The 12993-nt window shown below is 33.3% G+C and overlaps 1 protein-coding gene and 1 pseudogene across 1 annotated transcript; both read left to right on the forward strand.

The window, feature by feature from the left end:
- Positions 1–238: 238 nt before the first annotated feature.
- LOC141670733 (aspartic proteinase-like protein 1) lies at positions 239–8422 on the forward strand. Its single transcript, XM_074476718.1, has 10 exons — positions 239–848; positions 3705–3843; positions 4813–5054; positions 5190–5417; positions 5544–5682; positions 5764–5834; positions 5954–6053; positions 7586–7646; positions 7772–7843; positions 8019–8422. Exons 1-10 carry the CDS (start codon positions 547–549, stop codon positions 8309–8311), a joined length of 1647 nt encoding a protein of 548 aa, XP_074332819.1. The 5' UTR covers positions 239–546; the 3' UTR covers positions 8312–8422.
- Positions 8423–9081: 659 nt separating this feature from the next.
- Positions 9082–11508, forward strand: LOC141674892 (agamous-like MADS-box protein AGL66; annotated as a pseudogene).
- Positions 11509–12993: the final 1485 nt, after the last annotated feature.

Raw genomic sequence — 12993 nt, forward strand, 5'->3', positions numbered from 1 at the left:
TTAATTTTCAGTAAAATTGTCAATTGATACAGAGAAATTATAAATATAGTATTTTTATATATTTTATTATCTTTTAAAAATATTTGTAAAAATAGGATTTACAACAAGTAATTAATTTGTAATTTTTTTGCTTACAGAAATTATTTTTGTTACATTCGAATTTGAATCTGATTGTATCATCGTGCCGCAAAATCATACTTTTATAAAAAAAATTGGAAAATCGTATTTCAGTAAAACTTTTTTTGGAAAAAACTTTCTCTTAATATCATTACCCTTGAATATAGGCATTTTAAGCAAGAAAAACATGCGTCCGAATTTAGTATTGTTTCTAAATCAAGTGCAGCCGTGTCAGCACCATACTCCCCCACGCTTTCCAACACGTACACGTAGATCTCATGGCCCCACCACACGTGGCGCCTCTTCATCTCCTCTCCCCCCTTTCTCCACTCTCTTATCCCTCGCCTCTCTCAATCTCTTTCTCTCTCTCCACACACAACTCTCTCTCAATCTTTCTCTCTCTCTCAAACCTCCACATCTTATTCTACAATGGCAGCTCAAAAATTTATATTAATTTGTGTAATAGCGGTGATGTTATATGTTAAATGTGTGAAGGGAGAGGTATACTCGTCGAAATTGATTCACCGATTCTCTGACGAGTTAAAGCATCTAAGGCAGGTGAAGAATGGCGAAGATTGGGTTGAGAAAGGTAGCGTCGAGTATTATAAAATGCTTTTAAGTAGTGATGCTCGGAGATTGAAGGGGATGAAGCTCGGCTCGAACTCGAAAACTTCTGTTGTGTTTCCTTTGGAAGGGAGTGGAACTCAGAACCTTGGAAATGACTTCGGATGGTACAAATAATTAGCACTCTCTTTTGATATCGTTTGTTAATCCTATGTTTTTATATATCGGTTTTTCTGTGTGGGCACATGCTAAGAATCCGTGCTTGATGAGTTGTCAAAATTTTATTGGTGGAGATTTTTGTGCATGCACGGGGTCCATCATTATTAATAAGCTCTCCACCAATAAAATTTTGACAACTTATCATGTACGGATTCTTAGCATGTACCCTTGGACACACAGTAAAAAACACTAAAAAATTCGTTTATATATTTATTGTTTGACTTTTTTTTTGGACACCTTGACCTTTTTTTATATATTTGCGCGCAACTTGACCAATTAGTACAAATAATCATCTTTACAATTTTGTTTTTGTGAATAAAAATATATAACTTACACTAAAATTTATAAAAAGATTTTCTTAAAATTATTATTTTAACTATACGATCAAGCCACTTTAAATTCCGTGAAAAAAGTCAAATGACAAATATATAAAGACAGAGAGATTATTTTCTAGTTAATTTTGATGCTTTATATATATAAAATGAATTCTCTCTGTTCGAAAATAGTTATTATGTTTTATGATCAAATTGAGATGACTGAAAAATTAAATATATGATGTAATTAAAAGTAAATACTTTAAGAAGATTTTTAAAATTTGTGAGATTTTGAATTTTTTTATTTACAAACATGTTGAAATTTGCAATTGACTTTTAATAAACTTTAAAATATTTTGAATAAATTTATGAAACTCTGCCAACCTCCAAAGTCCAAACCCTCTGGACACAAAGTGCACTTAATTATATGGTTACAAAATGGCCAAATTTTACTGGTTAATCATTAAGGTGCTCTTCCGATTCGAATTTTAAAATTCGATTAATCTATGCATGAGAACCAACCAAACAAACCCCCTTTAACGCATGGGCGGGGAGGCTAAGATGTAAACAGCCCTTACCCTCATTGAGAAGAATTACCCTGATTGCTGTTTTCATAAGATGCTGACTTGTGTGTGAATACGTATACTATGCTTAACTATACATGAAATATTAGACAAGAATGAAGTAGCAATTTTGATCAAATTATAATTTATTCACATATTCTAGAAAGTGACCGATATAGCACTTGATCCCATGGGACTTATCTAGGGTCGAATGCATTTTCCTTGTTAATACAAGACTAATATACGAAAATTATCCGTTTAATATCCACTAACCGATAGTGATTGTCGTAAATCGCTTGTATTCTTTCAAAGATTCACCCAAGCAAGTTCTTTTGAAAGAAATTCCAAATACCAATGCAAAACCTACTACAAGTTGTTGATGCAATACCCAAAGTGACCATTCCAAACTTCAATATTTTGATGCCATAAACGCAAACACTTCCTCTTGTAGACCACCGAAGTACCTAATGAATATAATTGTATACGATATTAATCCGTAATACACATGAAGCCCTAGAATTCGGAAAACTTACTCCAAAACATCATCTTTAATGTAATATCCCACAACTAATGTGTACCAAATCGCTAGTTTTTTCGGACTGACCTGTGGTGGGTTGTTGGATACGGTATACATTTGGTTGTGGGCTTGGATGTTATATTTAAACTCAAAGATTTTCATGTAGGTTGTAGTAATCAATGAGAGGATTACAATGATATGTTCAGAACTTAAAATTGTTGTGTGGAATTTGAGATATGGAAGAAAGAAAGAAGATAGTGAATGTGGCAGTTTTTTCCCTCCCGTGGTTCCAGCGTGCGTGCGTCAGAGAGAAATTGTTATGATCTACTCGATTAATCCCTGCTTATTTTTCTTAAACTAATATATCAAGTTTAATAAATTAATTATTATTATACTTTTGAATATATCTGGTTAGTATTCTGATTAATGATTCTGATTAATTATTTATTATCCGATTAATCACTACCATGTAAATCAACTGGCTAATTCCGAGATTCCCGTCTTTTAAAACATTCCCGTCTTAAATATTCAATAAGTATTACATATAAATAATATAATAATCAAAATATACACACATGATTTTATATTTTTGTCAATTGATTTAATGCTATGTTACTGATAGCAAGAAAAATTATAATAAAGTGTAAGTAACAATGTCGCATGCAGTTGCAATACATAGAAAAACCATTACTAGTAGGCAATATCGTGTAATTATTAAGGTTCTAGGAGAGTTGGTTTAGAAACATTCGAGCTTGTTAGAGTGAGTTGGTTATATAATAGTGAAGTATGTGCAAAAAGCCCAGTTCTATGTCTAGGTTCTTTCTTAACACTTTAAATTACAAATTGGCTTAAGTTGGTCTAGTACTACAAAATTTTCCGAAATCGATCAATTCACCGTGCCGTAAGACTTTCCAACAAGATCATAGTTTCTTGTGAATGTAGTGAATGTAGGCCAAATCTATACAAGTGCAGTTCTTAATTTAAATTTCAAGTTGTATTTTATGAGCTCTCTACTTGCATTTATACTTCTATATACATCTTTCACTTTCATAGGTTTTATTAGTATGAATGGAACTTAGTGTTCCCTGATAATCTAAGTTTGTTACTTGTTAGTTTTAATAAAATAATTTTGCTCAATGATATCAGTCATATGTTTATTAAAAGGTAGACCTTGCATAAAATTTGGAAAAAGAAGTAACTCGGAAATATGTCTGATTGTTATAGATAAATGGGTCATGGGGTAGCATTTTCTTGAAAACAGAGGTAAGATAGAGGTTGCTTACCTTCTAGGGAAAAAGAAAGAACTTAATTTATTATCTCATTGTCATTTAAACAGGTAAGTGCGCTGGAATTTTTGCATCACTTTAAAGCAAAAAACTAAGAGTCTAATTGCACTATATATATATTCAGGTTACATTACACCTGGATTGATATAGGGATGCCGCCTGTGAGTTTCTTGGTTGCACTGGATACCGGAAGCGATCTAACATGGGTTCCTTGTGATTGTCTACAGTGTGCTCCACTATCTGCGAGCCACTACCACGCTCGGGTATGGAAGCATTTCTCAAGTATATATATTTGTCATTACCGAGATTTTTTATGTAAAATTTACAAAGTTACCAATTTAGTAATATACCTTGGTCATTACATGTACATAACTACATATTTATCCTGAAACTTGTACTTGCATACTAGGTTAATAAACAGAAATTCCTATAACTGTTAGTTTCCGTATTTGTCTCTTATTTCCTATCATGAAAACTAAGTAATTTTGGGTGCATCCTTGAACTTATCTTTCTGTATCTTTTATTGATGTGAATATATAATACTCATACCAAAATGTTCTTCATAAATAGATATTTATAGTAGGTGGTAATATGTGGTTGCTAATGAACTGCTTTTGAGTGAATATTAAAGTCTTCTCAAGGTAACTATAATCAATTTTGCAATATTTTTATATTAGTGTTGAAACTGGTTTTGTAACTAGCAGTTTCCCTGAAACTACGGGGGCTGTTTAAATACCTCTGTGGGCAGGCTGGACCCTGTGCGCTTTTAAAGGTACTGGCATTTTTTATAAATTAAACTAAATTACTTAATTTCTCCAGATCTCTTATTGAAATTAACACGAAATTACATTCTCATGGCGGTCGGTCGTAAAATTTATGAATATATGCTCCTGGCAGTTAAATCTGTTTTTCTCTAAATAAGGAAGACCTTGTAGATAGAATAATATAGCCCTATAGGTTTAATATTTGTTATGGGCTGAAATATTTTAAGTGACATTACACTCATAGAATTACTGTTACCAGGACTCGATCAGTTATAATTTCTTTCTTAGTTTAGTGAAGTAATGATTTATGTGTTTCAGTAATTTTCAGCTAAATACTTTATCGTATGTTCTTTTGAGTCCTTTTTACTTGAGGAGAATGTGGGTATTTTGCTAGGAAGTGTTTGCTTTTAAGCAATTATTTCCATTGATTGAAGGAGAATGTGGGTATTTGGGGCATCTATTATGCAGGATAGGGATCTAGGTATGTATGTTCCATCCAACTCAAGCACTGGCAAGATCTTACCTTGTACTCACAAGCTGTGTGATCAAGGTCCAAGTTGCAAGGATCCAAAGCTCCCATGCCCGTACAATGTTAGCTACCTAACAGAAAACGTATCAAGTTCTGGTTTGCTGGTTCAAGATGTTATACATCTTTTATCGCGCAAAACAGATGCGTCCAACAGATACGTTCCTTCGCCAGTCATTATAGGGTAGGTTTTCTGATTGCTTGATCGATTATATCAGATTATATTTTTCTGTAATTCACATGTTATAAAGTCCAATTCAGCAAGTTTTCTCCTTAGTTTCCATTTTGAGTTTTAATTACCGCCGTTCTGGTATCATAGATGTGGTAAAACACAAAGTGGTAAATACCTGGATGGGATAGCTCCTGATGGTCTCCTGGGTTTAGGAGTTAAACAAATTTCAATTCCTAGTTTTCTTGCAACATCCGGAGTCATTCAGAACTCATTCTCCCTGTGTTTCGATGAGAATGATTCAGGGAGAATATATTTTGGGGACCAAGGACCTTCGACCCAACAAACAACACCACTTCTTCCCTTGAATGGAAAATTGTATGTATCATCTCTTTGTTCGCGAGTGTTTTATTTAGTTCTTACCTTTTGATGATTTTGACTATCTTGTAGGGATCTTCATATTAGTGATTTGATATGTTTTTCATTCGTTTGCTCACTAAACAGTACAACCTATATCACTGGAGTGGAGGCATGTTGCATTGGGGATTCTTGTCTGGACCAGACAAGCTTTAAAGCGCTTATTGATTGTGGTTCATCATTTACACATTTTCCTAGTGATGTGTATGGAATAGTTTCCAAGGAGGTACAGCTTACTCTTCTGCTGCTAAAATTCTGACATGGATATGCTTTCATCATTTCTGAAGTTGTTAATTTATTCTTGTAGTTTGATAGACAAATAAATTCTACGAGAACTAAATACGAAGAAGGTCCTTGGGAGTATTGCTACAACGACAGGTAGTTGCTGGAGGCCAAAGATTTCACCTTTTTTTTGCCTTTTACAGTTGGTAAATTTGCTGATAATGTTACGGTAAGGTTGTTCACTGACTGACTATGATACATTTACCATTTCACAGTTCTAGTAGGTTGTCGAAGGTTCCGTCCGTGGTACTTCAGTTTGGCAAGAATAATAGCTTTGTTATTCGTACTCCCATTTTTGAGATATATGAAAATCAGGTTGGTAACCTTATAAGTTAAACCTAGACATGTTTGATATTTGTATAAATATCTTACTCTGTATTAGTTACAGTCCTTTCTCATCCTCGATATTTCTTAAGCAAGACGCCATCATGTTTTTTGCCACTTTAGACTTGATATGAAAGCCTAAAAGTTTCAAATAAAATACTTTATCTTGACAGCCCTATAAGTTCACACACGAGCGCGTGCATACACACACGGATATATGACATTTTATTAACCCTAAAATTTGATTGGTATTGTCATTTTGGTACTAACTATATGTAGCCAGTAACATAAATAGAATATCATATCATCATATGCATCATTGAATAACACCTGTCTATTAGACTTTGTGATTTAGCTTTTATAGAACAATTTTTGATGAAACAGTAATGAGAGGATAATACTATCTCTGTTGTAATGTTCCTTTTATTTAGTTTTCTTCTGTCCATAATGCTAGAAAGTACAAATGATAGGAAAGATTCTTATGGGTGTGGTAAATTATGTCTCATTTTTACACTCTGCAAGTCTTCTTTCTCGGACTCGAATAATTCTGTCCTCTGTTTTAAACAAGGTTTTGTTGCCCCTGGAAAGCAAGGGCAAAACATGTGTCCTATTTCCTGTTTTGGATTTTGCGCGTACATTTGATGTTTGGATTTTGTTTCACATATCCTTTATATCAGTAGTTTTGGCTGAATGTGAACTCAAATGAGTGTACATTTAAATGTCCCTTTGTTGCTTCACGTTATAAATAATATAACCAGAACAAAAGGGAAATGAGATGCCAGTTTTATCTAATATTCTTTTTTCTAAAAAAACAAAAATGAGCGTGTTGACTTGAATTCTACTCTTGAATTGTTTCGTCAGGAACAAGTTTGACAATGACAAGGAAAACTTGTATGTATGTGTATTTGCCAAGTTAGGAAATTTCTGTTTTAAAGACGAAAGCATATTTAATTTGCAATACAGTCAAATTTTTTTGTGGTTGATGAATTAGAAAGCGTTGATCTTACTATCTATAGAGTACAATGCTGATAAAAGGAAGAAGAATAATTGTTGTGATAGGATATGCATCAGTCACACTCTCATTGGTTGCGTAAATGAAGCAAGTGAAGTATAGTTGGTTGATAGGATATGAAATTGCCACATTGGACAGAAATCATGTTTTCTCCCCCGAAAAATTGAAGTTATTATTCTTTCTGTTCAAAATTGGATACAGTAACGGCGTTACTTCATATGACTTGTTCCCTTGAGCAATGACAAGAAAGGTGTGCGGAATGAGCATTTACCACTAGGTTATACTTATACCTCAATAATTCTGCGAAGTGAACTCCCTTGTATTAGCAAGACAAGGGTGTTCTTGATAATCTTTGTTTATACATTTTATTTGGTTCTGCAACTACAAACAAGTTATGACTGCAGATACAAAGTTTATTATATACTTACCTACTCCAATATTGTATATCCACTGGAGCCCTATCCGCCTTTAAGACTAATTTATGGTTATGCTTTTCAACTTTGTTATGCAGGGTTTTTCTGGATTTTGTTTAGCCATCCTGCCAATAGATTCAGATATTGGGCTAATGGGACGTAAGCTAGATTAAATTATTCTACATTTGTAGTTTTACCTCTCTATCAGGAGTGGGATCAATTTAGAAGAGTATACAGTATTGGTGTTTCAATTTTAATTACTCACAAAAAAATTCTATCGGCAGAGAATTACATAAAAGGATATCGGATGGTGTTTGACAGGGAAAATCTTAAATTGGGATGGTCTCCGTCAGATTGTGAGTATACAAGCTCATACGTTTATATAAGCTCCACGTGTTTAATTAGTCATCGTGTCGTTCTTAACTTTCTTGTATTATTCATATTAGCCAGAAGCCTTGTTCATAGAATGTCTTTTGCTTAAACAATATTCATATATGGTATGGTTGGTAAGTTAATTATCATAATTATCAGGTGAAGAAAGAATGCCACATTCTCAGTCGCCAAATGCCGCTGCTCCAAATTTATTTTCAAACGCGGGTGTGCCGAATGCACTTCCCGCTGATGTTGATGGAACTACTTCTGCTAAATCCTCAGCCACGCGGTCCACAGCAGGCGGAGTAATTAGCATGCTATATCTGGAAATGCTGTTGCTTCTACTGTTGGCATTTCATCAACTTCTTGTTTGCATTGCTGAAGTCATTCGGAGAACTCTACCAAGTGCCCCACCAAGAGTTAAAAAAATGTATATTCTAAAATCTATATGATTTTAAAGTTTAGATACAAAAATGCATAAAAATGGAATACAGTAACTGGTAGGAATATGTAATGGAGCAGTAGTATAGTTTTGTAGATCTAATACTTGCACTTCTACTTTTACAGATATCTTAACTATTCTCATAAATTTTGATTTACCTGTTTTTATGCAAGGTGAAGAATAATTTGTTTGTTTTGAAATCATTGGACAAAAATAATGGATGTATTGAGATACATTTGAAAAAAGGGGTATTTGATATATTTATTAAGCAACCAAGGCTTTTACCCATAGTCGGTACTTCCCTCTCCCTCTGAGAGGTGTAGAGTTCAATCCTCTCCAACAATAAAATGTTCGGAGACGGTTGTGATACCTCTTTATAGGATTGCCTGGTAGAGGGTTCGACCTACTCTCCAACAATAAAATGTTGGGATTGCCCGGTAGAGGGTTATCCTACTCCATGGTGGGGAATTCACATGTACATGTTTCTACGGCTCGCCTTGTTAACCATTGTCGATAATTTCTTAGGAATTTATGCCTGATAGTTTGAGTTAGACTCTTTTCTAAAAGAAGAGAGTAGAACGTGGTAAAGGTTTATGACATGAAGTAAAAAATAAAAAAGTTTATAAGGCAGCCTTTAGTTAGCGCACTTTCTCTTTAAGAGCAAAAGTGATCATATACACAAGAAGAAGCAGTTAATTAATTTTGAAGAACAATATTGTGCACCTTTGTGGGTGAAATGTTGAAATTGTACCAAGCCTTTGTTTTTATTTCCCACAAAAATCGAAGAACAGGACCAATCTGATAAAACCACTATTTTCAATTTCAAATTTTACTAAATAAATTTCTAAATAAAAACTGAATCAAGAGCATTCTCTGATTTTTTCCCTTCTTTCATATTTTCTGATAAGCAGAAGAAGAAAGGCAAAAAATGGGCCGCAATAAGCTTCTGATTCAGAAAATTGAAAATGTCACCAATAAACAAGTCACATTCTCCAAACGCAGAAATGGACTTATCAAGAAAGCTTATGAGCTCTCTATACTCTGTGACGTTGATATTGCTCTCCTCATGTTCTCTCCTTCGGGCCGTTTAAGTCATTTCTCCGGCAAAAGGAGGTTATCTTCTTCATTTATTCTCGCTTTATATATTGAATGTTCATCAATGTTCATGCACATTAGGTGTACACACGTCATGTAAACGAGGCTAACTCAGGTTGAAACCAAGGCTGAGCCAGAAAAGTCAGTGAATTCTCTCATTTGAGCCCCGACTAACTTTAAATGATTAATTAAAAAATTATTATTCCAATTTCAGCATTACACATGTTTACGATAATTTGCATCAGAGCATTACTGTTAACAAGGTTGTGAGAAAACTCTAATTATGTCCCTAATATGTATTATCATGATATTTGTGTTATTATTGTATTTTTTTCCGATTATAGGATCGAAGATGTACTTCACAGATATGTTAGTCTCCCGGATCACGATAGAGGAGGGTATGCTTTCACTGTCAAATCTAGTTCAGCTAATCTATTTCAGTTTCTAATAAAGATTAACTAACCCAAAAATATTCTCTTATGTCACCTGCAGCATTATGCAACACAGAGAGGTATGCAATTCCTCATGCTGATTTTGATCGAGATCTAACCAAACAAAGTAATCGACCATGTTAATGTAAGTTAACTAAACTTATATGGCCTCTATGCAGTACTTGATTAATACCCTCAACAGACTAAAGACCGAAAATGACATAGCCACCCAAATTTCCAGGTTTGTTTTCTCGGTTGATCCCATGTTATAAAACCGATTACTTTTAGACAGATTATAGATATATTGGTTATCGATGAAGTTTATATTTACTTTTTTTCTTTTTGTGTTTGGAACCAGTCCTGTTGCCGTTAATGCAAATGCAGAGGTAAGCATCACTTCTTAACGATATAAAATGAAAACCTTGAGCATGTTTCTGTTATTTAACTTATAAACCATATTTCCTTATGACCAGGAACTTCAGCAGCAAATTAACAGTTTACAGAAACGACTCATGATGGTTGAGGAACAACTGAGGTTAGTTCACAAGTAATTGCTTTGACTCCACAAGTCTGTATATGTCATATATCTGTCAATTAAACTACACATATAATTTGCTAATCAACCTCTTTGTCTTCTCACTGTTGAAGAATATTCGAGCCAGATCCACTTAGATTTACATCTTTGGATGAACTTGAAACATGTGAAAAAAATCTTTCCAAGGCAATAAACCGTGTCTCCGAATGAAAGGTAGAACATAAGTACACTGAACTCTAAGCTTATTTGTACAAGTATCCAGAATTTTTGTAATAATTCATTCAATGACTCATTTTTCAAAATTTTATTTTTGTAGAAAGACCTTCTGAGTAACCATCTATCAACTTATGATCCATCAACTCTACAGGTACTAATGCTTACATCATTCTTTTAAGTTAAGCCTACAGTTTACATGTTATGCCAGCTCTATTCCTCATGCACATGACTAAACAATTAGTTATTTACAAATTTGTGTCCTAAAGCAAATAAACTCAGCGGTAAAACTGATGTTCGAGGCACAAAACGGAACAAGCTCATTTGGAAACAATGCAATGAACTGTTGGCAAGAGATGAATGGTAATAATAGCAATTCCCCGCCAGGAGTGTATGAATCAACCAGTACTAACAATGGGGAGACGCAAAGTGTAGGAGTGCATCATATAAACAATCCAGTTGAAGAAGAATGTCTTCAACAATGGCAACATCAATCAAGTCATGATTTCCTCAATGCTCTATTGCCTCCACATGACTCTTTCTGTCTAGTCAAGGTAACTCTATGTTGGATAAATTAGCATAAAAGACACCTTCTTGTTGCAGAAAACTTGCACTGCATTTTCATATATCAAAAGAAAGTCGCCAATATCTAAACTTTACAAAACACATGTAACTATTGATTAGTGAGAAAATAAATGCACATCATTTACTCCACAATCCCACTACATTCTTAAAATACTACTCCCTCAGTTTTTTATATGTTGTCTGACTTTCTTGCAAACAATTCTAAGGTCTTTGACCGCATAGATATATTATTTTTTTTTGTTAATTAAAGTTTTAATTATATATTCATGGCAGGATGAACTACTTTCTAATCCAATGCTGATACCTATGATTCAACAGCAGCCAGTGCAAGTTATGAGTACAAGCTAAAGCTACCCTAGATTTATTAGATGGATTAAATATAACATTCTATTCCGTAAATGACTAAACATTACAAAAATACATTTAAGGTTGGAAAATGGTTATTTGTAAGGCCCTGCAGCATTCGGTATCAGAGTAAAATGTTTTTTTTTGTTTGCTATTGTACTAATATAAATTTAAACCGGTCACCAGATACTTGACATATTTTATGTTTTACTCAATTTGAGTAACTTTGTAATTTGTATATATAAAAATTTATTTTTTTGAAACCTGCCCCGTCTATATACTACCTAATTTATACACAAAGTGGAAAAATTATTATTTTTTCAACAAGGAAGACAACTAAAGCTAAAGTTCAGCTACAAGAGAGTAAGAATATCTATGTTAGTGTTAGAATATATATTTATATTATTATTATTATTATTATTATATTATATATTAGGTTATTTTCAGTATTTAATTTATATTAATTTTTTATATAACTTCAGACATGTATTATAAATTCTAAGTTGATTGTAATAAAGTTAGATCTTCGTATAATATGTCTAAAAGTATCATGGTTATGTTTCTAGTGATTAAGTATTAAATTTAGGCATAATCGTGAAAATTTAGTTGAATCATTAATAAGATACGTTACAACAACAAAAATATCTTGAAAATTTGCAGTAAATTTTCTACCCTGATCAGCCAACTTGTTTTTATGATTTCCCGAGTTTCAACTGCCGGATCATCCTGAAATTTTAACCACACCTTCTTTGTATTAGTAAATTTTGAAAGGTGTTTATGATTTCCGGAGTTTCAACTGCCGGATCATCCTGAAATTTTAACCACACCTTCTTTGTATCGGTATCTAAATTTTGAAAGGCGGAGATTGTATTTGGAGCTCCAGAAATTGATTTTTTGAAGGTTCCAATAGGTCACTGTTTACTTTTTAGTTCATTACACAACTCAAGATATTTAGGAGAAAATGTATTTTATATAAACTATATTGCTTGAAAATGACTTGATCACAAATAATATGGTACAAGGTTTTATATAGGATTTCATGGAAAAATCTAGACACTTACTAAATTGTTAGAGTTCAAAAGACTCTTGCTTAAATTCTAGATTTCAAGAGACACACTACTAAAACACTATATGAATAGTTCTAGAGATTAGATAAAATTAAGAATAATCTAGAATAGTCCATACACTTCTATTATTTTAAATCAAAATTATATCTTATTTTTAACACACAAATCATCATACTAGCTTATTTATAATAATAAAACCCTATTACAAATTACAATAGAATACAAAATTTCTTATGCCCTTTTCCTTTTAACATTTGAGAATATCCTGCAATATGACTTGGTTGGCATCCCAGACTAGGCCTCCTCACATAAAGAATGGGAGGGGGACACTCTAAGTGTAAACCCAGTCAAACATGACTGTTCTAGGCGGGGTGGGCCCTCTTGATTAAATCGTCGTCCGTGCCTCAACAATGAATACAAA

This window comes from Apium graveolens, chromosome 7 (genome assembly GCF_009905375.1).
Source record: "Apium graveolens cultivar Ventura chromosome 7, ASM990537v1, whole genome shotgun sequence".
NCBI lineage: Eukaryota > Viridiplantae > Streptophyta > Magnoliopsida > Apiales > Apiaceae > Apium > Apium graveolens.

Coding starts and splice junctions, on each gene's coding strand:
- LOC141670733 (XM_074476718.1), top strand. CDS start 547: ATGGCAGCTCAAAAATTTATATTAATTTGTGTAATAGCGGTGATGTTA. Junction 849..3,704: donor CTTGGAAATGACTTCGGATG/GTACAAATAATT, acceptor ATATATATTCAG/GTTACATTACACCTGGATTG. Junction 3,844..4,812: donor CGAGCCACTACCACGCTCGG/GTATGGAAGCAT, acceptor TCTATTATGCAG/GATAGGGATCTAGGTATGTA.